General features: G+C 43.0%; 2 protein-coding genes across 8 annotated transcripts in view; one reads left to right on the forward strand and one right to left on the reverse strand.

The window, feature by feature from the left end:
• Window positions 1–27,233, forward strand: part of LOC131884098 (uncharacterized) — a 123,192-nt gene that overhangs the window by 6,229 nt on the left and 89,730 nt on the right. For all 7 annotated transcript variants that reach the window (XM_059231746.1, XM_059231748.1, XM_059231743.1 and 4 more), the window contains one exon: window positions 970–1,227. In XM_059231746.1, the coding sequence (XP_059087729.1) occupies window positions 970–1,227 (258 nt within the window). The remainder of the gene's footprint in view (window positions 1–969; window positions 1,228–27,233) is intronic.
• On the reverse strand, window positions 20,485–25,900 carry LOC131884100 (H(+)/Cl(-) exchange transporter 6-like). Its single transcript, XM_059231757.1, has one exon. The coding sequence runs from the start codon at window positions 24,732–24,734 to the stop codon at window positions 21,660–21,662; it is 3,075 nt and encodes a 1,024-aa protein (XP_059087740.1). The 5' UTR covers window positions 24,735–25,900; the 3' UTR covers window positions 20,485–21,659.

Consider the following 27,233-nt stretch of genomic DNA (forward strand, 5'->3'; position numbering starts at 1 on the left):
GGTGCCAAAAATTAGATGCTTGAGCACCAAACAAAGGAAGACGAGGCAAAGTTTTGGTTCGCGAGAAATTCCCAGTGGATTTGGAGCCAGCAACGCCTTATCTGAAACAAAAAAGAGCCCGCCCCACTTTCCTGTTTTATCATAGTGTGACCTTGAAGACAGAGACAGAAAGACCAGAATTGAAGACTAAGATTCTTTAGCTCTGAGTTAATCCCAGGATGAGAGAGACATGGGGAAGCCTCATCGGATAGTTTTTCCGTCTTTTCATCTTTATCTCTCAGATTGTCACTTTTGGTCCCAGCCCTCGTTTCGAGCCCTCTGTCAAGGTTGTCTGTTTCGCTTCCAATTCAATTATTGTAAGCGGGTCGGTTGTCGAAAGAATTGAAGAAGGTTGTCGATTTTTTTGAAAGCATTTAAGAGATTCGAGGAAGGATACTTCAATCTGAAGAACCCCTGCCAAAGTTAATGAGGTGAGGGGAAAGATAAAAAGAAGAAGAGAAAAGTAGTCGAGGAAAGTTTGTTCCTTGCTCTCGGAAATAGCACAAGTGATGTCATCGTTCGTTGATTATTCATCCAAAGTTGGAAGAAGTTTCACTAAGAATTTGAAACTTCTCATGTAGAGCACTCAGGGTTCCCCGTCAATTTCTCCTAAAGCGAATAAACGCTGACTTAGTCTTAGCCAGTCGACAAGATCTGTCTTGGGCTACCCTAGTGAGCAGATGAGCGTGTGCAAACCCTATGGAAGGCCATTCCAACCTTCTGGCAAGGCCTTGTCTCTTTCCCGTCTTCACCGCTGTTTGTCTCGATTGCTCCATTGAAATTGGCAACATCGTATAGGACCGTTTTCTGGCACCTTTGACATGCATCCTCCCTCTTGCTGCTCGCTCTGATATTGAGCCTCGTATACCTCAGAACGTGGTAGTTTGCCTCACCTCAAAGGCTTCATAGTTGATATTCTTTTTTTTACAGCCCGAATCTTGTCCGACGTCTCTGCCTTTTCTGGATCCTCGGGACACTCAAACGAACACGCCTTCTCCTCCACCTAGGCCTCTTGCGACCATTCCGCCGCCCTTGCCGGCAAGGAATAAATCCAGTACGCCCAATTTATCGGGCACGCCCCCTCTTCCACCTCCAAGACCTTCGCCGAATGTGGCGCCTTCCCCACCACCCAAAAATCATCTGAATAAGAAGTCGCCCAAGCGAAGCAACACCACCGGATCCAGTCAGGTAGGATAGCTCCTGGAAAAAAAGGATATCGAATATCCGCACCCACTGGCACAATGTATTTATTTTGCACAAATATCCCCAACAATGGAGCAGAACTGAAGGGATGTTTAGACAACGATTGATTATCATATGACGGCTTCTTGAAAGGCTTCTTTGCCCTCAAGAGTATTCTTCTCAATTTCCATGACTAGGGTGTACTAAAAGGTCGATTAGCAATTCTCATTGAAACCTTCAAAGCGGTTTTGATTGTGGCCTTCCTGCACACATCGCTTTATTGATTCCACCACCCTTAGCAATTTGGTATCACTTCCCTCAAAGCTACCTCTTGAGTACTACTACCGCGTGACTTTTATGATATGTCAATGATCCCCTTATGGGCTCGATTTTGTCCCAATCCTGTCACTGGCGAGCGGTGCTCTCCCATGCTATGATGGTACGTGTGTTTCAAACTGGCTCGTGGGATTTCTTGGTCCCTAAACTGCTGGCATGTCAATTTTTATGAGTTAAAGTGCGAAGCTTCACCAATCCCCGCTTGCTAGCCTCATTCTCGTCGAATGAACTGTCTTTTATGGTGGCCCTCGTGACCTTCAAAGAGGGACACCCACGAAAGTTTCGCCATCCTTATGTAAAGGCCTAGATGCCTGAGGAAACTGGAAATTTGATTACGCACCACTTTTTCATCGAGCTTCTCCAAGCTTCGAGCAGAATTACTTTGGACTGGGACTTGCCAGGAATTCTCGCATTTCCCAGCCCACCCTCTTGAATTTCGAGCCGAGGATTTGGTACCAACATGGTACATTATCGCTTATTACGAAAAGATGCAAGGCAATGGCCATTGAAGAGAAGTGCCCTATTTGCCACGAAGTCTCTTCACACCCCGGAATTTTGCCGTCTTTGATATGAGATTCCTATAGATAGGGCTTCTAATGTCACCTTGATTTGTGAAAAAGCGTCGACCATGCTTAACATTGCGATTAAGTTACGATAGCGATATGGAGTCTTTGAATAAATATCCAATTCAACTAGCACCTTACAAGAAGGTTGTGAAATTGTAGGTACATTGAATCGGTTGTTCACAAATTTCCAGTTCTTTCAAGAAACTGCCAGCGACTCAATTTTCAGGCATCGTGGTGTTCATCAAAATTCTTGTATTGCTAATCAAGCTATCGGCTTTCTAAGTGGGTGCTTTGTTCTATTCTATGTGTTAAGGCCTTCTGGACCCTGGAGAGGTGTTGTGTTGAAGTATCATTCTCTCTTTTGTCCTTTTTGGAATACAATGAGTGAGAACGGTCGTCTTCCGCTTCAAGTACCTCCGTTATTTGCTTGACTGGGCAGTGCATTATGTAATCATGGATATTCACACTCAGCCAGTTCGTGTGGCTAGACCTCCTAGGGAGGCCTTAAAGGCTAGATCCGATTGCTATTATGTCACGGAAGTCCATTTTTTGTTGAGCGGGGGGTCTCAGGGCAAAAGTTTAATAGAAACTGACAATACTAGGGAGGTAGGTTGTAGGCAATGGGATTAAATTCTCCCAAGGCCAATGGAGGTGTTCAAACTTATTCAAGAGTTGTTTGAATCTGGTCTGTTCTTCCTATATTAAGTATTCTCAGAAAAAAAGGATTATTTTCTGAATTGCTCATTTCTGAAAGCTGAAGGCTGTACTCAAGAGTAGATATCGTTCGTGAAATTGGCTGATATGACGTCACATTTAATCGAGGTTTGAAAGTAACGACCTTTTGCTATTCATTACTTCTCGACTAATTAAGCTTGGTTATTCCAATCTGTTCTTGAGTACGTTCTTGTGTTCGAATTGCATGAGGCTTCCAAGGCGAGTCAAAGGAAAGCCAAGCTAAAATGAATTATTTGTTGCGTTTAAAACTAATGAACACTCATTCATTCCCAAATGAAAAGCCACATACTAAGAGAAAGTGACTTTGTTCCTCTAGGGATACGACAAGATATAACAAGAAATGCCTTGACGTATAATTACTGGCATCCCATTTTTGGTCTAGATGGTCATTTCAAGCATTTTTGCACTTCTACAGCATTGAAACGCGCTTTTACGAAGGCTGATCCATCACCGGCAAAGAGTTCTGTGCATCCTTTTGCCAACTACAAAGCCACATAAGAATAAAAAAATCCCTCTCCGTTGACTAGCGCGCGTGCGTGTGTGTGGGTTTGTATTTGTGCGCTTGTACTTGAAGGTTCCATTTAGGCTAAAATGCTTTCTTCAACCAAAAGAACATAGAGGTGGAACCAAGTCGCCTTGATCTTGAAATGACATGTCATAATAATCCATCACGAACAGACCTTTTGGACTGGAATGGACCTTTCAGTGACTGAGAGGGATGCGATTGTGGCCGTAATACCATCTTAACCTTTGAAGAGAGGATATTTTCCACTCCTGATCCGTGTCAAGACAGCTCATCAAGAGGAAGAAAATGAAATTTGGAATGCATTTTTCACCCAGGAATGGAATGCACGACAGGATCATCCGTGTGTTGTTGTGTCCCAGCTTTATCGGTGAGAGATCTCATGAAGGGGCTGCAAATTCTTCACCTTGGTTGAGTGCTCGCTGAAGCGGGTTGTGCCAATGCCACCAGCCACCTCCTCACCGGTTAACCTACCTGATAAGACATACTTGGCATCTTATATGTCATTACATCCAAGGTGAAAAGTGCACAGAATTAAGGCCTCCTCTCCCGCATGGTGGGCGGAGGGAAGAAAAGGCCTGGTTAAGATCAAGCTGAATTATTCATCTCGTGGCTCTGGCAAATATTTGTTTTGTTACTACCGTTTCTTTTTGTGCTCTCGTTTCAAGGTGCTTGCTTGGGGCTAGGGTCCAATGACTGACATTTCGTTGCGAGGTTCAAGGAATCTTGTGACCGAAATGGTTCATCTATCCTCAAAAAATAGGGACCTCAAAAAGGCGCAGTTGTGTACTTAAGAAGAATTTGTCCAAGTAGGGCGTGAAATTGCCATGGCGGGTGCGCCATTTATTCCAGAAGTTAAAGAACACTAACGAACGGGCTAGTAGTGTAAGTGTTTGCCGAGAATGCAAGACAAATTGGCCATGCAGCCTACCAATTACCACCTTGAGTGTGTTCCCTAGAGAACCAAAATGCATTGGACAGGTGTTTTAAGTTTCCAGGTTGGTTAATTGCTCCCCAAGGATCTCGAAATCAGACCTTCAGACCATTTCCCTCTTAGCAGCTTTGCCCTCATTCGTCGTACTTGCATGTTTTTAAAAAAATGTATGTAAATAACGTGCTTCTTTCCTGAGAGTGCTGAAGGCCTAGTTGGCTCTTTCTTGAGAGTGCTGAAGGCTTAGTTGGCTCTTTCCAGGCCAAATGGAAAAGATGGAAGGCTTTATTATTGCAATTAACTTCAAGTTAGTTGTGCTCGATGAAGCAAAAATAATTCTGCATCCTTGTTAAGAGAGTTTTCTCCTCAATGAGACTGCTTCTTACCTGCCAAAAGTGGTCTCCGAAGCCTCTCGAAACGACGGCAGTGTTTTTCATAAGCTACAAGAGATTCAGGGAACGGACCATCGTTTCAAAGACGAATACCTGGGATCGTGTTGGCCCAATCAACTCTTCAGCTTCAGAGAATAGACAATCCTGGCCTAGATTGGATTGGACTGTTCACGAGCTAGGTAATATCCAGTTCAATTCCACCTTGACCGCCTGGTCTCAAACCCATGATCCCACCAAATCCGAGCAGAATTTTCTGTCCCCAAGCAATTTTCTTCCGAGCCCCTTGAAGAGTTGAAGAGTGGAAATTTGGCCTTTACGTGACGGCCTTTCCTGACTCTGTCGCTCATCGAACTTGTTGTTGAACAAAGACACGGAATGAAACCATTTTGCGTTCTTAAGCCTTGACATTTGAACTGATTTTGAGGCACGCCAAGTTCAATTCCTTTGCAGCTTCTAGACAAGCCTTGTCTAGTCAAGTCATCCAAGGGTCTTTTTGCACTTTCCGCCAAGGCTGATGAGACACGACCTTGCGTTTCTCTTCCTGTTATGGTTACTCACTCTTCAGGCAAGATGAACGATTGGAATAGCCAAGTGTGCAATATATCCGTTGAATTGGAAAAGACACCGGTGGATGTAACAAAAGGAGTTAGAGAACAATGTGCCCGGGTCGAGTTTCCTTTGTCTCGCATCCATCCATATCTGTGATTGGAAAGTATGCTCCAGGAAAATGCCATTGTTTTGCTCTACACCTGAAACTTCTTTGATCAATCAAGGCTTCGAAAACAAGAAAGTTGGTCTGAAACTTTGTTATCTGTGGATGTTGCTTTGTCGCCTAGAGGCGAGCTCGCTTTCCAGTCAATGTTCCCCTACTTAAGAAAAACTAGTTCTGGGGGAATGCACGTGAGAACCCTCTGCCAGCGAAGTATATAAATGTATTGCATCGGGTGTGTCGGAAAGTTCACTGACCAATGCACTTTCCGGTGGTCGTCAAGAGGTTCCTGAATGTCACACGTTATGCAGTCCTATGTCTTAGTCATGGCAACCTCATCCGAAGGTTCATATTTATGATCCACATTAACCCGGTTAAGATTTGGAGATTGTGAGACAGCTTGCCCGCCCTTCTGAAACTAGGTTAGTAACAACAACGACTACGACGAAAGCAACGACACGGGACAAGTAAGAAAGGAAGTTGGAAGCTACTAGATTTGCACATTGCCTTGGATTGGAATTAAATGCATTGGAGCGTTGGATGTTTCTGCATGGCTCGGGGAAGAAGTGACAGCCAACCCACGCCTCTTTTGGGTTAAGTTCACGGGCCATTGAGTGAGAATTACTATGTCCAGTTCAAGATTTAGCATCAAGTTCGTTTTGTCTGAGAATCAGTCATCCAACCAAATTCCTGTTTGGGAACCCCAGTTTCCAGATGATTCTAGGATCCCTTCTGGAGAGTAGTTCAATATTGTAATGCGGGTCATTGATTTTCATTGATATTTGACTAGGTTGGAGAAAGTAGCTCTTACAGAGAGGGATCGAGTTCAAGGTTAACTTTGAGAGCATGGACTTTTTGTGATGACGTCAATGTGTCTTGAGACCTGTTTTTCGACCATCAACACGCTCAAAACTATGTTTTATTTGCTAGAAGCGAAGTTTCCAAGTCAATTGTTGGCCCCAACCACGTTAGTTTTCGTCCGTTGAGTGTTGGAAATTGTTGCTGTTGTTGCTTATTTTGGGGCTCTCGACGCCCTTTGTTCCACTGAAGGATTAGAGACACAACAATGCTACCTAGAGGACGAGGAGGAGGAGAACTAGAGAACTTGGCTGGCTGGCTCGTATATGGGTTCCCTACATGACCTTGTTTGTCCGGTTAATTCGTTCTCGTACCCTTTCCGTGACCAGTACTAACTCGTTTTAACCTGCAGAATGGATTCTATTGTGTCCCTGTCAATGTAATTGTTGCCTTTTTGTGGAACTTGTCTGGAAACGTGACGCCATTTAGAATCTCATTTTGGTCTCTTCTTTTGAAGTGCAGAGGGAATCTGTCTTGGAAGCGCTGATGCAGGAAATGAGTAGCAACAAATGTTTCTCGAAACGTGGCTTTGAAATCATGGTTACCTTCAGGGGTTTGGGATTTAAGTTGGATTCGTTTGGATTGCGTGATTTTGACAAATGTGTATCACCTTCAGTGAAACCGCCTTTCCAAGTCAAACCGTTCCTTAGGGTGCTAAATCACTTTTGTTTGAGGATTTGCGTCAAGTCATTGTGGCTTTTTTCCAAGGACAGTAGGATGGATGGATGAACGAACGAAGGGATGGGGGGAGTAAATGAATGAATAGATGGATAGAAGAATGAAAAATCCATCAAGAGATGCTTCTGTTCATTAGATGATCCCAAGAACTCGTGATTAGTGAGTCTTGGATTGACAGCTATTTCCTGAATCAGGGCACATTCTTTGCCCTTAGTCCTTCCGATCTAATTTGTGCTCTCAATCTGTCGTTTGCATTACTGAGTCTGTTGAAATTGAATTTCCATTATGCTCGAGAAAGGCTCTCTTTCAATCATCTGGTTTTCCCCAGTCTGAACTTCCACACTTGTTTTGTTCGCTATTTGAATGTTTTCCGAGGAATATTTTCAGTCAAGATCGCTTTTTGTACTCATTTGGTACGATATTAATTACAACAAAATCAGGGTCTTGAATTTCAGCGCTCTTTGAATCCGATTCTTCTTTGATTTATAATATACATTGTAGTCGTATCATTTTATGGTGTTTTTTTTCTTTTCGATGAAATGTTGACAGACCGACAATGATATTGATGACGGAAACAATTAATCAAAAAGGTTTTTCCAAAGAGGTGGAATTGCTTTTCTTGACCCTTACTTTCTAATAAAATCGACTAGGGAAGTTACGTAAGTCGTCTGTTAATTACTTTTTGTCCCTTGTCTGAAAATTACATGATTGAGTGGGAACAACCTGGATCAATGAAAATAACTATGTCTCTATAAAAAGCTTAAATTTATTGACGTAGGTTCAAATCCTACAGACGTCCCAACAACTGTCCTTGACCTAAATTTCTCAACTACGAAAGTTAATTGATAAATATTCCTCTTTTATACTGAAATCCATACGCGCCAATCAGGATACCATTAAAGTGTTTTGAATAGTTTCATAAAACCAAGCGGGGGAGCCTCTCTGGTTAGTAAAATATTCTCCAACGTAAGAAGACCGGAGAAAGAATCATAATTTCATTGCTTGAGGCAAAGCTGGCCTCGGGGAATTTCCTAACCATGTTTTGTTTGCTTGGGATGAAAAGAGTGGAGGAGAAAGCTCACCACGTTGTCGTAAGACCCATGCAAAAAATGCCAATATTATATCTGCAATTCCCCACCTTGCTAGCATTTGTCGGCCAGACCTTGAGGTTTATTGCCTCTCTCAGACATAATAATATCTAATATCAGGACTTTATTTGTTTTTACCTTTGTCATGCTGAGATAGTTTACGTTTAGTGAAGGGACTCATCTCCAAGAGGCCTGTTAGAACATAATATCTTTTGCCGCTCTAGAGGGGCATTTTCCAAGGTTTTGTTACCATGGAACATATGTACGTAGTAGAGTTATCTGATATTGCACGTCTTCCAATGTATCAAGTTGTTGAATATGCCACACTGTAGGAAACAGCGCCAAATCATTGACATATTGGGCGTTTGTTTTGTTGCACACTATGGCGCATTCCTCATTGTTAATAGCTCTCTTCTGTTTTTTTTATCGAACTCCTCATCAAATTGGCTAATGTCTATTTTGCTCTCTTCAAAGGAATAAAACACAAGTACTTTTTGGCCCTGGAGTCCTTCTTTGTCTCAACTTCTATGAGCTATTTCAAGAGTGATTTAAGTCAACTCATTATTCGAAATGGCTGATGTGTGTTCCAATTGAAACAGTTCCATTTTCCACAACACAATCTATGTAATCGAAGCATTTGTAAATTTACAATAAACCAACAAACCTGAAGTCGACTTTTTCATTTGACATTACTTCAAGAAGTTACATTGTTTACACGGCCACATGGCCGAAGTTGGTTAATCAATGCTGTACTACAATTATTTGACACATGGGCTCTTCTCCCCACATTTCTGCTTATTAAGTGCAACAAGGCCCAGGTCGATGGTCCTATGAATGCCATACATTCCACAGTTAAGCTCAGAATCGAATAATGGAACGCGGACTGGAACAAATTCCACGAGTAATGACTCTGGCATCCACTAAATCCGAATAGCCTTTGTTCTCGTTTCTTCCAAAGGAGGTAACACATTTCGGCCATTCTTCCTTTGTTTTGTTCCGAGAACATGGCAAAGGCATTATATGCTCCCTCATTTGTCGGATCAGGCTCTTGGATCAGTACGGACAACGGAAGCATTGTACGCACCTACAATGGTTGGATCAATTGTTGCTGTTGAGCTTACAACCTTGCTCTTTGATGCCCTGGTCTTACACGTGTGTATGTGTGTGTGTGCGTGAATGAGTTAGTGAGTGTGACCAGTCGGATATGGTCCAAACAGGCGAAACTTGTGGCCTTGTTGAACAACATTTTGATGATGTTCTTGTTTTCTCATTGTTCTTAGTGGGTGGCTCCACTTGTTTGGAAAAGGGCTTCAGCCAAAGAAACGAAGGAAGAAGACTTAGGAGGGCTTGGGCAACATTTGGAACTGGGTCTATCTCATCTCAATCCTTTGTCTAGAGTTGTTCCACAATTCAGCCTTGACATTCTTCGACGTTGTTCCTTTCCAAGCCATGCCAGATTGAATTCCTGACCCTGAAGGATCGTTCTTGCTCGTCTTTAGAGACGATCTGAGTGACGGGAAAAAGTGAACCCAATGTTTCACTATCATGAAGGCTCTGGTGGAACAATGGAACTAGTGAACAACAGGCGCACCACCCTTAATTATCTGATGAAGTTGTGAGCAAGAAAGAGAAAGTGCACAAACTTCAAATTCTGGGCAAGTATTCCGGAACACCGAGCACATGTACCATTCTATGAAACGTGTTCGTTCCAAAGTTTTGCGGTGGTTCTCAACGATTTCATCTAGAAGCAGCTTCCTAGTAGATCTCTTAATCTAGTTGCCACAGAACCTCATTTTCTTGAAGACGGATGAAGCAAGATCTAATACAATTGACCAGAGCGAGATTATCGTCCACTCCCTCATGACACGGTGGCTATTTGCTTTTTCGAACCATGCATTCAATTTACCTCGATATGGTTTCTTACAATTGGACAGGCGCCATTGCTTGTCAGAAGTATCAGATGATATGAGTAAGAAACCCAGAGAACAATATTCAGTGAATATTGAATGACGTACGTTTGGGGTCTCTTGCTTGGTTGAAGTTTGGTTCTCTTTTCGTATGAAGAATACCCAGTCTCATGAGAGTGAAAAATGAAACATTGAGGTCAAGAGGCTCTTTATTTGTTTTGTTGGGCTGTCATTATATTATTCACTCACAAACCAAACTGGCAATTGAACAAATATTCGCGGTGACATCTTAAAGAGCGCCCATAAAATGTCCTGATAAGGTCTAATAATGTAATATTGAGTTCACGTTCGCAGAATTGGATCCCTTCAGAGATTATTATGTTTTAACGGCGTAAAAGGGGACAAAAGAGGAAAAACTACTTTTAGCACATTTTTTTGACTGTATGAATCTTGTTATTAAAACAAGTATGAATGTTATTCTCACAAGTGTTCTTGCTCATTTCCTGGAAAACCTTGTCATTTTCATAACTGAGAAATTTTGTGTTATTTTGTCTTTGATCAAGGTTGAAGGTTTCGATTGAGACCCAGTCAGTTTATTTCTGCAAGAAGAAGTGCCAAAAGAAAGAGCTAAGTATACTGATGCAGAAGAGTTGAAGTTGGCTCAGTTTTATTCCAACACGGTCCAAAATAAGGAGGTTGCCATCTGCGTTTAATTTCTATTCTCTAACTCCGAAGATTTCTGACTTTATACAAAATGGAGGCAGTTCAGTGCAACAAGCAGGAAAAGTTTAATTTTGACTAAGACTCATTAGATTGCAGAGTTCACAATTTAGAGGTCTTTGCGTTGCTCCATGAGCTTGGACCGTTCTTCAGCCTTTTCACATGACTTTTAATTATAAAGAATATCCGTCTTACAGCAACCTGAATTTGAGTTGGAATTTCATTTTCCTTATATGTTCAACTAAAATTGCATTGTATGTCAAGAACAAAAAAAACTTGCTAGGCCTTCTTGGTACGTTCTACGATACAAGCATTGTTGCCAAGAGTGAGTTAGGGAAGCACAATTTTATCGTATAACAGCCATCATGCTGAACTTGTATGTGTTTAGTTGTATGACATTATATCAATTATGGAACTCATTACCAACAACTGGACCGATGTGAGACTGTATCCGGAGGTTGGGGAGTTTGACGATTCATCTGATTATTAGCTTACACATGCCAGGCACCAGACAAGCAACTGATTATCTGTTTTTGAGGGGCGCAATAATCGTAATACGTACACATCATTGTTGAGCTGAATAGACTTGGAGTTGGAGCTACTATGCCAATAACAAATGCTCTTTTGTTTTCTAGGTAAGACGGATCTTCAAATGATTATTATCAGGCAATTGAAGCCTGTAGAGCACTCTCTGAAGTGTTCGAAAATAGAGTGGCTGGCGGGTAAAGCTCCCCCAAATTATGATCCTCGTCAGGATGATTGTCAGGAGAATTGCTTTGAACTATTGATCCAACATTCTGACAGAAGAAAAGTTCCTTTTTACTTCTCAAGGCCAGGACCGCGAGGAAAGATAGACGGAAACGTGTATTTTGTTGGCCTCAAGGCCATAAGATTGCCATTTGTAACCCTGAAGCCCTGGCAAAGATTGTGCCAACCATAGGGCTCTTACGAAGCTAAAGAAGGGACACAAACTTATCTTGCATATCAATTCTGCACTACGCTGACTGTCCCTGAAGGCAAGCCAGCCAGCCACCCTCGGGTCTGGCTTGTAAATGAGGTACAAGAGTTGTAATGAGTGTTTTTCCACACTTGAATATTGGTCACGGTGTGTTGAAATGGATCCACGTGAGAGTTGCTCCTCGTGCTGATTTGATCTTGCGTAAAACTTGTTTCCGGATTCGCAACTACGTTGTTAAGACCTCATTTTGCTCTGACGAAATTATGGCGAAATTATGGCGAAATTGCAAGTCGCAGAGCAAACACTCTCCTGAAAAAAAAATACGATTTCCTACGATATGTCGATGTTCCCTTTGAATAAGGTTGTCTTTTCCCCGTGATTTGTAGCATTAGGAACGGGTGGAAAGTTTAAATAAAGATTCCTTTGACTTTGTATCGACTCAAAAAGTTGGGCAAAAATCACAAAAAACGGAAACGGAAAGTACGTACCAAAATGGAAACTTAGACCAGTTCCGAATTTCGAAGAGTTGTACAAAGAAATTCTACCTCCAAGCATTATTTTACTTGTCCAGTATTTTGAAGTTTTAGTGAAGCATTGCAAATCACTATTTTAAAACGAGAGAATAAGCTTTAGGCTTAGTTTTTTCCCCACTTCTGTTTTCTGAGGGTGTAAATATAGGCGAATTGTTCGTCGGAAATGACCATCATTCTTAAAAGTCTGCAATCTGACGTTTCCGTCAGAAACTTTGGCTACAAAAGAGGTTGAATCTGGTTACTTCGAAGGCCGGAAAATGTGGTGAGTCGTGTGCAAAGGTTGGAGAAAATCCAGCCAAAGAGCCTTTATTACGTAGTCATGGAGGCGTGATAAGGACCCTTGGTGAGTTCCAAAGGAGGTCTGCAAGCTTGCTTACTATGTACTGTAGTTTGCTTCTTACTGACTAGCAAGCTGGTTTGTCCACTGATGGAGGTCTAAGTCATTCTTCGCATGAGGTGGGACAACTCGAGATTGCGTCTGACTCACATGACACTATCAAGGACACCAAATTAATAAATAGTATATATTAAAGCGAATATATGGGCCGCTGTCGTCGACCGTTGCCTCGGTGAGCGGGTATTAAATATTAGGATGGAAATGTGATAAGTGCACTGGAGAAGAATGTTAAGAACCTTCCTCGTGACACGTCCAGTGCTCCCCAGGGACGTTTTGGAAGCAGTGCCATTTTCTCAAACCTTTTGTTTCTCGACTCTCAAGCATGGCGGTGGTATGTTAAAAATGCACTTCCTAAAGCTCATCTCGTCTCACCCATTTAGTGAGGAAATGAAGACAAGTCCTTTTTGGAAGCATAAAGGCCAAGAAGTAAGGCTAAGTTATGATTTACTCTGAAGGTTGTGAGAGGTTGAGGTTGAAAAAGGAGAAACGCCCTCCCTCATTTCCTTCTTTGGTAGTCAAAGGCGGATGTATGTTCACTGGGTCGGAACCTGAGACGAGTTACCTTGGGCCAGGTTTAGTCGGTGAAGGCCACCCTTTGGTCCTCCCTTGATAAGGTGGTTGTGGTTGAGAACGGCCACCTTATCTGATGTTTGCGAGGTGGAACTGGTTGGGTCATGCTCACAAAGTTTTCAAATTTCCCCATTCATCGTTCCCTTGAATCCACCTTGGAGACCTAATTTGTTGGAACGTGGATCGAAACCTTGATTGGATCTGCAGTCTTTGAGGGAAAGGGATTTATTTTTTTATTTTTTTGCCGAGGATCAAACACGAAAAGATTCTCGTTTGCTGCCATTGTGCCATTGTCGATCGACGGGTTGAGGTTCTTAGTGCCCGAAAAGAATTTCAAGGCATGATCGTTCCAAGTGCGTATTCGTATGCTAAATCTAATTGCTGAAATTACTCTAGTAGTTATCCACTTAAGCGGGTATGCTAATCCATTTAGGTATCATTAAATCATGGATTGGTTCCAGGACAACTCAACCCAGTGGACAACTCGACCCAGTACAGAAATTAAGCCCAATTTGAATGGTTTTACACAATTCATCACTTGATCTTTAAAAGCAAGAGCATGTGTTTACATCAAGCAAGGCATGAAAATCAAGTTGGATAATGTTCCAATCAAACTTGATTTTTAATTCAATGCCTTACTGATGCTAACATCTTTGCAAACAAATTGAATCAGCAAGACTGTAGTTTTGTTCCATAATCATGTTTTTGGTCAATATGTGGTGTTTAGTTATTTTACTGGGTCGAGTTGTCTGATCTGTTTTTGCAGGGACGTATTCCTTAAAATGAATGTATTCATTTCGGAAATATCAGGACAAGATACGTTGATGTTAACATTTTGGCCTATGATTTTCAAACGAAAGTTCGCTTTGCATGATTTTTTTGTTCTCGTTGAGACGTCCAAAAAATCATGAATTGGACTCTTTTTGTGCGATTGTTGACATTCCGTCCAGCCATTATCTGGTCTGATCGACGAAGAAAGAACTATCATCAGTGAATCTTTTTGCTTCCTCTTCGCTTTTCTGATCGCTCACTTTTTGCTGTGGCACGCACCGGACTTATGAAACGCCAGATTTGTTGTCTTGGCCCCGAATCTAATACACAATTTGGTCTGATAATCAGAGTCTAGATAATTGTAATCGTCTGGCATCTTCTAAAGGGACAGTGGATTAAGTATGGATGGGCTAAATGGTTTGCTCACCCAAGAGATCCCAATCAGATTGGAACCGGAGGCTGTGCTTCGTATTTATCCTATCCATTTTTTTCGCATGGAGCAGATTGAAAAAGGCAAGTAATATACCTTTCCATTTTCGCCCATGATTGGTTGATAGATCGACGGATACAAAATTTGTACAAGTTGAAGTTTGTAAGCTGAATTTCCATATGAGATTTGACAAAATACGAGCTAGCTGCCAAAGTGCTTATGTCCTTCATCTAGCACCATTTCCAGGGAACTTTCAAGTTGAAATCAACACGCCAGTATACTAAGGTGTACTATGGTTGTAAACAAGGTGCCCTCAAAGCATAAAGGCCTTTGTAATGTAAGGTCCTTTGTATAGTCCATTATATAAATATAAACACCGAGTAATGTGAACACTATTTTTCAAGGAAGCTTTCCGTGGCCCTTGTCGAATTCTTGTTCCCTATTTTAGAATGAATGCATTCTAGATTCCAACTAAGTCAATGATATTTCATATTCTTCCATCTCAACTTGGTCGGCCTTGGTTCAAGTTTTAGCTCTAACATATTTTGATATTGAAGAACAGCCTAAGGGAAATGTTCTTAAAAATTATCCATGGATATTACAGTTGGTATATTTAATTTTTTTTTACAGAATACAAGCGTAATTTTTTCGCGAAAGTTGTCCACACATTCATCCTTAAATAGAAAAGCACGCATAATAACAATATGTACTCTTGTACTGTACTTGTCATATTTGAATCAAAAGACCTTGAGGAGTGACCTCTATTCCTTGCTCACTATTTTTTATCCGGGTTGGAGAGTGGGAACGACTTTGCGGTGGTTGTTCTCCCAACGTAAACTGGTTATGTTTCCTCGAGAGATTTAGGCTCAGCCCAAGCTAATGATAGCTTTGTCTCTCTGAAGAGGATTAGGTGAACCACTTGCCAAAGAGAGCGGCCATTGATAGAACCAACCGTGGCGTCTGCTAGGAGATTATGCTGCATTTATGATTTCCAGATCCCATTCGGATCTGAATGTACCCTTAGACTTTACATCTGATTCAGCAGCACACTGGTGATTAATTTTGGTTAACAAGTTCTGTATCGGGTTTCGTCAATCCCGCATCTCATCTAGGTACACAACCTCATATTCTTTCTGCTTAGTGACCTTCTTCACTGTTTTCCCAGTCAAGTTGGATTCATTCTGTTGGCTGCAATCCGGACACAAGTTGTCTTGCATTTGAAGAAGCCTTCAAGTTTGAATCTTCTCTCCCGGCACATGGAACGTTAAAGCGATTGATGAGTACAGACAATGTACAGCACGTTAGTCAGCCTGGTCAGCCTCTATCTAGAGATGATGAAGGCCACCTTTTAACAAAGGCCTTTCTCCGTGTTCAATCGAATTCCGTGTGCAGGCTCCAGATTCCATTGAGTTGCTTCGTGGGAAAAAGATGAACTTCAGAAAGGTTACTTTAATCTAATCACCTTGAGGAGGACGAGAACATTCGTCAGGTTAGCTTGTCCAATTAGCAGATTGAATCAGTTAACAGGGCCTTCGAAAGTTGCAAGAAATGATTTAAAAAATGGAAAGAGGTCACGTAAAGAAACGGATCATGGGTTATTGGAGGATCTTAGCTTTTGGCCTAGGGAATTGGATGTGCCCATCTCAAAGTACAAGTTCCTGAGGCTCGGAGAAGTTTTGGGTTCCAATATGGCTTCTCTGAACGAATCTTGGGATGAGACGTCGAGTCTTGCAACCCCTAAAATAACTAGGAGGGATTCATCTTGTGCCGACAGAGAAATATACTATAAAAGTTGTCTATGATCCTTCATTTTTTTATTTGTTTCTAATCTAACCCAGAACCGCATTGTTAGGTTAGGGCAAGGTTCCAAGTTCAGGTTGAAATTTCCCTAAAGCTAGTTTGTGTTTCAAAATTACTGATGTTTCAAGATGATTGTGTTCCTTGTACGATAGACCTGAAAAGAAGAACACATAGATAAATGGCCTAAATGATACCAATTTGCGGGCATTGGCCTTAATCATTGATCGGAGAAACACCACTTGACTGACCGTGTCCCATACTGTACTGTTACTAGTCCTTATTCTTGTATCTGAACAAACGAAAGACCCCTTGTTTGAGGCCGGACTATCTATGAAGCCCGTTCATTCCCTTTGACCTCGAAGGTATTGACTGACCCTAAATCTGATTGTAACTTGTTGCCCTACATTCTGATTGTCCGAGTCTTGGATGCCTTCTGGCATTAGCAATCGCTCCAAGCATGAGAATCGGTACTTTGGGTCCATGTTGATGTCCATCCGGTTTCTTTTTGAGACTCGAGCCCGCTATTGAAGGGAATTGGGAGGTGATTTTGATGTAATATGGGATTTCATTCTAATAGGAATTGTTGCAAGGCCCTTAGCAGACAATAGTACAATGTTGCTTTGGGTGTATGACAAGATGGTTTGTACCTTACCTGTCAATAAGTTATTTGCATAACTGTCATTTGGTTCAAATTCTTGACGAGGATATTTTTCTCTCGAGTTTGTGGGATGATGCGGGATAGGCTCGGCATAAAAGAATGCATTTGATTCGCTAGAATTTCGTTCATCATTCTGTCTTTCAATGATCTTATAGAGTGAAATTATTATACGGTACAGAAGTGATCGACTTGTCGGTTTACCTTTGAAGTACTAATATTCGATATTTCCCTAAGCTTTGCTTGCAAAATATTTTTATTTTCATCTATTCATTATGGAGTAGTTTGAAATGATCAGAAGAACTTTTGCTTCATTTAGTATTGCTATCTTCCCAACGCAGGTCGTCAGTTTGTTGTGGATCCATAAGTATGGGTGGCTTGCGGAGCTGTTTTCGACTCCTTATAGGAACAAACCTTCTCTTCCCACGCTAGAAATAGAACAAGGAACTCTGCCGAAATCTGTCGTGGTTCAAAATCCTTCGTATGTCATAAAACCTGACTACCATTTGCCCAACTGTCCGTCGGAGACGGGAAGCTCGTGGCTCTGGGTCCTGAAGACCTAGTGAAAATGTTCATGTGTCCCTCCTCGTTGTCCACAGTACAGCTGACTATGAATGAAGAAACAGTTGGAGAAAGTCACTCACTCGAACCTACGACATTATGGACCTTGAGGGCCTTCGTAGTCCCTCTTGAAAGATATTTTTGTATTCCCTGTTTTCCTTCCTCCCGTCAGGTTTCTTTAGTTGAAGTGTCTGAAGCTGTTTTAGTAAACAATCTGCAATTGGGATTCTAGGAGCTTGCAATGTTATTCCATCCTCACAAGGAAGAAACGAAGAAGAGAAGCCTTAAGGGAGCGAGGACGTCCAACTAACTCATTGAGAGCCATTCCAATTCTCTTGGAACGTTTCGCCCAGTTCGTTTGCACATTCAATTCAAATTCTGATCAAACAAATTAGGCAAAAGATTCTCGCCTCATTTCCCTTTGATGAATAGCATGTTCGTGTATAGACAAGACAGAATGGACCTCCTTTTTGACTTGATAGAATCAAGTGATTAATCTCTCGTGAGGACTTTTTGTTTAAGTGTTCTCTGTGGGAACGTCAGTCCCATTTGTTCCCATTTACCACCTTTTTGACAGCTAATGATGCAAGCAGTGGGAGTCTAAAGCACACAACACAACTCGAATCAACCCTGAGCCATTCTCTCTCTCTATACAACTTAGCAGTAGGCCTATCTCATTTCCTGGAATAACTTTTCGGCTCAAAAGGCCCTTAGAAAGTGAAGAGAGAGATTGAGGACAAGGAAACCTTAGCCCTGTTTTATCCGAGAGGACATGGATGGGTGGAAACCTTTTCTCAGCCATGAATGCTGATTTCTGGTTACTATGATTGGTTCCGAATATTTGAAAGAAAGAAATAATTCGCTTTCGCTAGCGTTATACGTTAGTGCTTCATCTTAGTTAAACATTACGAATAGAAGAACCTCTTGTGACTGGAAGTGATCCTTTTGTTTCTTTTGGGCCTACTTCGTTATTGACCCCCTCACTTTGCGAAATGGGATTTTCTTTTTCCTGTAGATGATGCATCGATATTGCCAAAAAATTGAAGAACACCGTTCGTTTTTTTGTTGGCCTTCAGAAGGAAAGACCTCTTTTCTGAGAATGAAAACTCGTCATGTTGCCAGAATGAATCATTTGTGGAAGAGAACCTACTTTATCTAATCCCACCAGCCTGGTTTGGTCTTCCACGAAAGAGCACAGCAGTCTGGTTTGGGAGATCAAATTCCTGTCATTTCGGAACTCATACCCCCCTTAACCCTTATATCTGTGCGTACTCGTATGTTTGAAGATGACTGATTAAAAGTGAGTGCAATTTAAAAGCATGGCTAGATATCTCCTTGTTATTAGACCATTCAAATTTGCTCATGGACGGAAATCTGTTCCCGACGAACGTCACAAATAGCTCTTGGCTGAAGCCTTCTTCCAACATGCGACAATAGGCTATGATAATACACTATTTGTTGTTTCTCTTGAAAAGGACATGATAAAGAAGCTGGAAGATTAATAGATCGTTCTGCGACTAAACATTTCTGCAAGGACCAAGGTCTGTTCAGATGGAGCCAAAGAAGGCCACCACATATTCATGAACCCTGAATAAACTTGATGAGAAGGGCCATTGGGAGAGGCTTCTGTCCACTTTATCACTTGTTCCTTTCCTCTTGTATTTTTACACTTGCTCATTCTCACTCTCTCAACATAAAATGGTGCTCGAACCAGCGGTCTTCACCCGAGAGGTGCTCTTGTCAATCAAAAAGACTTGGAATCGCATGACAATTCATTTCATTGACTCGCTTTCACCTCGGTGGAGGTGGTGAGCATGTTTGGTCGAAAGTGAAAATACAAAGTCTATCGTAGCATGTCTCGACATGGCAGACTGAAATTGCCGCCTCAGCTAGAGACCTGCTCACCCGGATCGACCACTTGAGAGCATTCCAAGGGGAGAGGAGCTTGCCCAGTTTGGTGGGGCTGTCCTTGGTTTCCCCGATTATTAAGGCTTGGTACTTTGCATTTTTGCGGAAGGAGGAATCATCTCAGGGACCATGTTGAAGGAACGGATATCTCCGTGTGAGGGTGTCCATATGGTTCAGTCACGAAAAATCCGACGTGCTGCCTTTTCTTGGAACTAAATAAATCCAGGTTGCAAAAAACCTGCAGCAAAAGCCCGATGCCACGATTGCTTGAAAAATAACTCTTTGGCGTATTGATTCATGGCAGATGAAGGAAACGAATGGCTGGCAAAAGCTCAGATGTAGAATTGCAAAATTTATTGACAAATAATTTGATATTGGCGATGCCCTTTGGGCACAATTTTTCTTTTGGAAACGGTAAACAAGTGGCGCCAATCCCCCACCAAATATTCTTGCTAGTCCTCCAAAATATGCACCGTGCTAGATAAAAATTCAATCCGCCATTAATCTTTGGAGTGGAGGCACTAGGATTATTGTATAATGTTAGCAAAAGAGCAAACCGTAAAAAAAGAAATCCGGTTTTTGAAATTTTGCAACACTCATAAAAGTTCGCGATAGCTCCGAAATTTTCAGGAAAAATGCAACTTTTTCCTAAATATTGGAAAATCCCTAAATATGATCACCATAGAGACTTTTCAAGCCCTTTCCGAAAGCGGATCGCTAGATTTACCAATAAAATAACACCAGTTTTGATGTATATGACCAAAAAGTCTTGATAAACGGTGTGGCTTAGCTCAACAAATAATTCTCACTTTAAATTATTAACTTCAGTGATTCAGTGCGAAGAAATTGCAGTTCATCATTTTAGATTTAACTTTAGAATAATGCGTTCAACTGATATATTAGGTTATTTATATCTTAAGTGTGTACTTTAAACGTGATGCTGTTGCTCGATATCAGTAATTGAGAAAAAACATGAATCGTTTCCTTTCATTGGCAACTTAGTCATTCAAGATCGTAAGGACACAGATTAAAAACATTTTTGGGATGGGTGGGCAGTATTTAGATTCAACTGTGTATGTACTTGAAGTCCCATTTACGTTCGATCAGGTTGGCTTTGGTCCAATTGTTCCCAAGAAGGTTCCTTTTGGGTTAGGAACCATGAGGATTTGGGGACTTTTGAAAGAGATTTGTCACGATTCCTTCGAACCCTCTGAAATGATTGAGATAGTCGACCGAAGCGATTGACCTAGTCTTTATTATTATTGTATATCATTGCGTAATATGTGTGATTTGATTGGGCCATGGTTCTTTCCGAATGATACAAGGAACGTTTTCTTAAGATTGAATATATGTAATATCTTCATTTGAATAAGCATATATAGTATAGATGTTTTCTTTCGTATTAGATGGCACTTTTTCTATCGGGAGTAAAATAATTGAATATGGAACATAATTATTAATATTAAGATGATTTATTCGTACGTAGTCAACCTGGATTTCTTCTTGTGTTCGATGGATGGATGGAAGGAAGGGAGCATCATGTCTTTTTTTCTTGTAGATAAGAAGAAAGTTCCTTTTCTGTCAATTTATATATGTTCTTCGTGTTTATCACTACAAGGTAGTCTAAGAGAACGAGGGACAAGAGAGTTATTGTCTTTGGTGGAGTTCATATCAGTTCTCAACTCGCGTGAATGATCTCAATCCTGACCTTCAGAAATCAACATTTCTAGCACCAAATTGCGTTCACAAAACTGGGACAGAGAAAAGATCCAATCGATGCAGTTCCACTCAAAGGTTATGGTAGTTGGAATGCTCAGATCGTAAGAAAAATAATAATAGTAGTTGTATTAGTAGTTGTTGTAGCAGTAGGAATAGTGGTGTAGCAAGAAAATAGGAAGAACAAGAGGACCGACACAACTGTCTAAAGGTAAAAGTACAAAAACTCATTCATGGATTAATAGATCCTCCTCCTCCTCCTCCTCCACCGATTGAGTCATCGTCACCGTTAAGAGAAGGTAATGGTATCATGGAGTGACGCACGAAAGGATCTTTGACGTTTTCTCCGCGTTGTCAAACTTGCACTCCTTTCCAATGTTGGTTTGTCTTGCGATGTCTAGTCTTGATTTCTTTGATCCTGGACAAGAGAACCCCAATGATTATGAAGATAGAAAGAAGAGCGAACCAAGTTCGAAGTCTCATGCAAAACTTCAATGCCAAAGAGCAAAACCGTCCGTTCAATCGGCTGAAAAGGAGAGTCTTGTAAATAGAGTCCATAACTTTTTTTGAGCTAGAGTTCGTTTGCTCCTAAATCCGTGGGAAAAGACGGAGAAGGCCCCATTCATGGCTCTGAAGAGTGATAAAATGCCTCGTGACAGACCGTGAATGCCTCTGAGCCAGGAGGCAGGTAACAGCTTAGACGTGGTTCCTAGGATTCATGTAGTTTTCTCCTAAGCTGCTTCCTTGTGATGACCGTTTCCTTCTTGAGCTGTAGTTATTGAGCTTGGCTGTGTCCGACGCCATACTGTTGACCTCGCCTTTTTCGGCGTCATGGAGGCTGTCCCCCGATGTTGTGTTGTTACCATCCCCAGGAGTGGGCGTGGCATTGAATCCCCCATTTCCATTGGAAGTGGTGTTCCCATTCTCATTCTCGCTTCCCGCGCCAAATCCAGCGCCTGAGCCGTTAGGACCGCTAGGACCGCTAAGACCACCAAGGCCACCAGGACCACCCGTCCCAGTCGTCCCACCAATGCCACTCATCCCAGGGAAGGTGGGCTTCTGTTTCAATTTCTGCCCATAGTTCTTCCGGAGGGCTAAGACCACGGAGCGACTGAGCTTTCGATGAGGATGACGCAAGAGTCTCTCGAGCCTTTCTTCGATGGCAAATCCCATGAGGTCTTTGCGAGTCAAGATGCCTTCCACTTGATTTGTGTGTGACACCACTGTCATATGCCTGAGACCCAACGTCCTAAAGAGAATATAGGCCCTATGGAGGGAGAAGTGCAGAGGAACCGACACTCCAGAATCATTTATATACGGCGAGAGGTTCACGAAGTAATCACTGTAAGTCTCCTCGTTGATGTATTGTTGGAGCAATTCATCAGTGGCAAGGTGTGGGGACTTCTTGCTCACCCGGAAGTGGGGGTGCATAATGTCGGAAACGTGTGGCATTCGCACCGTGGTGTTGAAGTCGGTTTTTCGTATGAAGAGCTCGGGGCGTGTCATGAGGTTACGGAGCTCGAGTCTCGTAATCTCACCGCAAAATGTATTCTCGAGCCTCTCACCCAAGGATTTTACCACAGGAAAGCCACAATGGGTGCAACCGAGGAGCACCTTGCAAATACTATGAACCGACGCAAACATATTGACGGTCTTGACGGGCTTCGTCATCGAGTCTTGAGCGGTGAAGAGATCAAGGTTAAGAACACTCCCGTCATTCTTGATGAGCATGGGTTCGTGGCCAAGGAAAGGGATGCATTTAAACTCCAAGAGAGCGTGATAGAGAGGATGAGAAAGGAAGTCTCCCGTCCACTTAGCTACCATGATGGTTATCATTATGAGCAGGAGTTGGTGGATGTCGTTGGTAATCTCGACCATAATAACCGTCAACGACATAGTCAGTCTTGTCACGCCGCCAAAAAACGAGACAGAGCCCAAGAGTGCAAACGCCCCAGGATCCATCCAGGCCCAATATTTATGAGTTTGAATGCCAAAGGCATCCACGAACAAACACCCGATCATGCGTCCGTAGAGTCCTCCGATGAGTAACATGGGCACCACGAGTCCACTCGACATGTGTGTGCCAGCCGACCAACAAGCCATGACAAAATAGATCACTAGCATCGAGCTCATGGCTGCGTAGCTAAATTGGTTATGGGTGTGTTTGGAAAACAAATGATACACGGCCTGCTCTCCAGTTCCAAAGAACAGGGTGGCAGATTCACTGTAGCTGCCTTGTCGATGAAACGTGTTATTGCCCGTGGGCGTGTCAGTGAATTTGCAAGTGTACTCCACCAAATCTATTTCGATGCGAGAGTCATTGGCTTGCGTTGGGAAGCACTCATTGGGGCCATCCGTGTAGACGGAATGATTGGGCTTAGGATTATAGATGCAATCCACTTTGCTGCAACCCAAGTAACTTGGAAGATACACATGAATGGTGGTCATAATGGCAAGAATAAGGATGGGTTCGAGCACTCGCACTAGGTTGGCTTTCGTCCCACCTTTCACCTTTTCCATAAAGGATCTTCTCCAGTTGGCGATGGCAAGATTAGTTTTGGTAAACAGAGAGCCCATTATGCCGCCAGCAATGCCCATCACAATCGATGGAAGAACCGCAATCACATTAACGGCCACCAAGTCCCGGGATGTAAACTTGGTGCGGAACAGGCCAAAATCATTTCGGTATTTGAAGCCGTGAAAGGAAGAGTTAAGGAGATCAGTGGTGAACGTGGCTGTCATGCAACAGAAGAAGACTTGCCACGAGAGTTTGTTCTTCCAAAACGAGGACACCTCCTCCATGGCAAAGAGAAGGCCCCCTACAGGAGCACCAAAAGCGGATGCAATTCCGGCGGCAGCACCGGCAGAGATAAAGTTTCTTCGATCTTCGGAGTTGCGAAAGCGTGCAAAGCAGGGCAGGCTGCATTCGAACGTGGCGGACTTGAACTGACTCATCCCAGCGGCCACAAGGCTCCCCAAATGGATCATGGGTCCTTCATAGCCCACTGGCATGCCACAGCCCACCGCAAAAGCACACGAGAGGAATTTCACTATGAGAGTCTGCACCTTGAAGATGTCCTTGATTCGGGTGCCATTGAGAAACCCGATGATCTCCGGGATACCCGAGCCGGCGGCAGCTGGCTGATAAACAACGAGGAGCGTGCTAACCACTAGAAACACGAGCGAATAGGAAAATGTCCACAGCCAAGCTGAACTGAAATCACCTTTCTGAATGAATTCTCTTGTAGTCTCCCATTTCGCTTCCGAAATGAGATCAATTATCTGATGGAGAAGGAAGCCCAAAATGCCCACCGAGAAACCAATCAAGCCCATCATAAGCCACCGGTCCCAATCCAATCGGGCGGGTTGTTGCTGCAGCCAGTTCCGATAGACCTTGGAATGGGGTGGAAGGTACTCGAGGCTTTGGTAGGAGTTCAGGACCTGCCGCTCCTTCTCGGAATACTGATGGTTCACTGAAGCCAGACCAAAAGTTGACTTAAGCATATTCCGAGCCGACTTCCTCCCCATCCCTCCCCGAGAGAACATGGAACCCTCAGGAGGAGGGGTTCCTCTCACCCCAGACGCCAGATTGAGGGTGTGTCGGTCACGAACGGGGTGTTGACGGTTGATCAGGACGATGTTATTATTTCTCTCGCGCTGTCGTTTGAAGGTTTCTGGCAGCAATGGCAGACGACGTAAAAGATGCTTGCGCTGTTGTTCTGAGTCATCTGGATTACTCTTACATTTATGCTTGTTATGGGAAGAAAACATGCAAATCAGAGAAATGGAGAGGATTTTCTTCTGAGGCAACTTGAACAGAGGCGAGAACAAACCCCTCCAACGAGAGGAAGACTGATTAGCGGTTACAATATTTTTCGGTCTGTAATTTTCAATCAAAGGAACGCCGATCCTATTTTCTATTCACTTTATCAGCACTTTTGCCTCACTCATTGAATCGAAGAGGAAGAAACGGATGGAACAGCTTAAGAGTAGCAGTTTTCCCCCGAGACAAGGCGAGGAGACTTTGACTCAAAGGGATGGCCTTTAGCCATAACAATTGCTCTTCTGCTCCAATTGATGATTCCCACGTTAGTCTTGCGAACTTGCCATTCCGGTAGTTTGTTGTTCTTCATCTCCTGCTTGCTCCGTGATCCCGAGAAAATAGGTGCTTCTTTGAGGAAAAGGGATCACAACCAGACCAAAGGCAAACACCAACGTTTCAACAAAATCCAGCTGACAAAGGCGAGGTGGAACGTGTTCTTGAAGCTTTCAGAGAAGAGCAGCAGGTTGTTTAAGCCAAGCAAGCAATCAACCAACCAGCCAACGAATAAAGCTAGAACAACTGGGTACGAATGTGAATGTGGGCGGTTTACGTTCCTTTCTCTCCTGGAATGGCCTTACTGGATGGACCAAGGAGCGTCGAGAGGCAGAACTTGAAGGAATTCGAGAGCCTTTGAAACAGTGGTTGGAAAATGACCTCACTGCAGATCAAGCGAAGAATAGAGATCAAGGTGGTTGAAGCGTATGGAAACCGATGGTACACGCTATTCATGCCGATAGATCACGCACTGTGGTCTCCCCAATCTCAGGTAGTTTTAATCTCAATGAGGTGACGACAAAAGATGGTTTGCTGAGGCTTATCTTGAACATGAAGGAGCTCCAGATGACACCAAGGTTCCAGTTTGTCTGGACGTTAATGATGCTTCACTATTTTCCTCTTCTTTTTCAAATCAATTCATGTAGACACGTCGGTCCCAACTTTTGGCCTTGCTGCTTGCGGCCTCTCGAAAGCTGTTCCTGACACTTTGACCCAGTTCAGTTTAGTTGAAATCCCTTTTTCACGAATCTTTGAGTTGAGGGTTTTCTCGATCTAGGATGTTGACTTGGTCCCTGCCTTAGTCCGAACGAAGGTGAACTATTTTCCGTTACTCTTCAGACTGTGCGACACTGTGAACAGAACCACTGGGCGCTCAAGGCAAAGGCCAAGGTTCAACTACTATCACGAGGACAACAACGCTTGATTTCCGAACCATTCTTGCATTCGCATTGAGCTCGAGCAGTGAGCTAACCACGACGCCAAAAGCAGCAGACCTTCTCTATCAAGGCCAGCCAACCATCAACTCTCTGAGCCTCGAGTCGGCGGCCTTCTCAGGCTCCCTCGATAGACAGTTCCGAGCCTTCTCATTACGGCCCGCCGAAGACTGGTTCGTCGCTTCCTTTACTCTCATCGCAGAGAAGTCTGTAGCATTACTCGTGCGAGCAGCACCGCTACGACCACCACCGCCACCTTCATCGTCTCCGTCACCAAGGCCTTACCCGACTCTGTATGCACCACATTGGGGGCCAATGCCAAAGCCTCCTTCCCGTAGTTTGGTGGAATTGAGTAAAATGAACTGTTATTTCAGAAACTAGGACTTTGATTAAGTCCATTTGTTGGCATTAAGAGTGGCTTACGGAGACATAAATTTGACAAAGCCCATTGATCCAAATCCAAGTCGTTTGATTTTTTGGCTACGTGTTGCTTCTTGGACTACTACTTGAAGACTAATGCGACTCCAGTTAAGAAAGCCTTCCTAACATACGATTCTACAACCGATATCTTTATAGAAAAAACTCCCAAAGTGTCCCAACTTTTTACACTCTCATAATGTTCTTCACTTGTCATCTCTGCATGCCGAGGAATGGTTGAGCTGATGATGATGATGATGATGGAGCAACGGCTTTACTGCAGGGAGAGCTTCACCGATTTCCTCAACGAGCCTCCCACTCCCAAAACCATTGTTTCAACCCACATTGGGCTTCGTCTTAGCCTTTTTTTGGTTGAGGGTGAGCCTCAAGTGCACGTGTATCGGAACTGAGAGCAAATAAGAAGCCTCTTCTGACTTGCAGCTAGACGAACGCCCGAACGGCCTTTTGCCTTGGCCTTTCCCGTGACTTTGAATTCACGTCGAGGAGGCTCGCTGTACTTCGCGTTTCACTCCCTCAATGAGTGGCCTTGTCCCCGTACGTCGGACTTGTGAAGCCACAAAGGGAGATCCTGGATACACGGCGTACACACAGAGTGGATGGGATGTTTCTGCTATTAGACTAAATGTGCGCTTTGAATCCCTTAAAACGACGTGGGGTTGCGAGCACTGAATAGCTTCAAGTGGTGGTCTTCTGCCACTTTGCTAGTTTATTCTTGTTGAGAAAGTGAGTGAGCGGAAGCTGTCTGGCAACGTTTTGGGGCATTAAGGTTAAGAAACGCTTGGGGCTTGTTACAGCAAAGTA

Source organism: Tigriopus californicus, chromosome 7 (assembly GCF_007210705.1).
Source record: "Tigriopus californicus strain San Diego chromosome 7, Tcal_SD_v2.1, whole genome shotgun sequence".
NCBI lineage: Eukaryota > Metazoa > Arthropoda > Copepoda > Harpacticoida > Harpacticidae > Tigriopus > Tigriopus californicus.

What these genes read in the sequence shown, in the direction of transcription:
- LOC131884100 (XM_059231757.1), bottom strand. Translation starts at nt 24,734, where the DNA reads ATGTTTTCTTCCCATAACAAGCATAAATGTAAGAGTAATCCAGATGAC.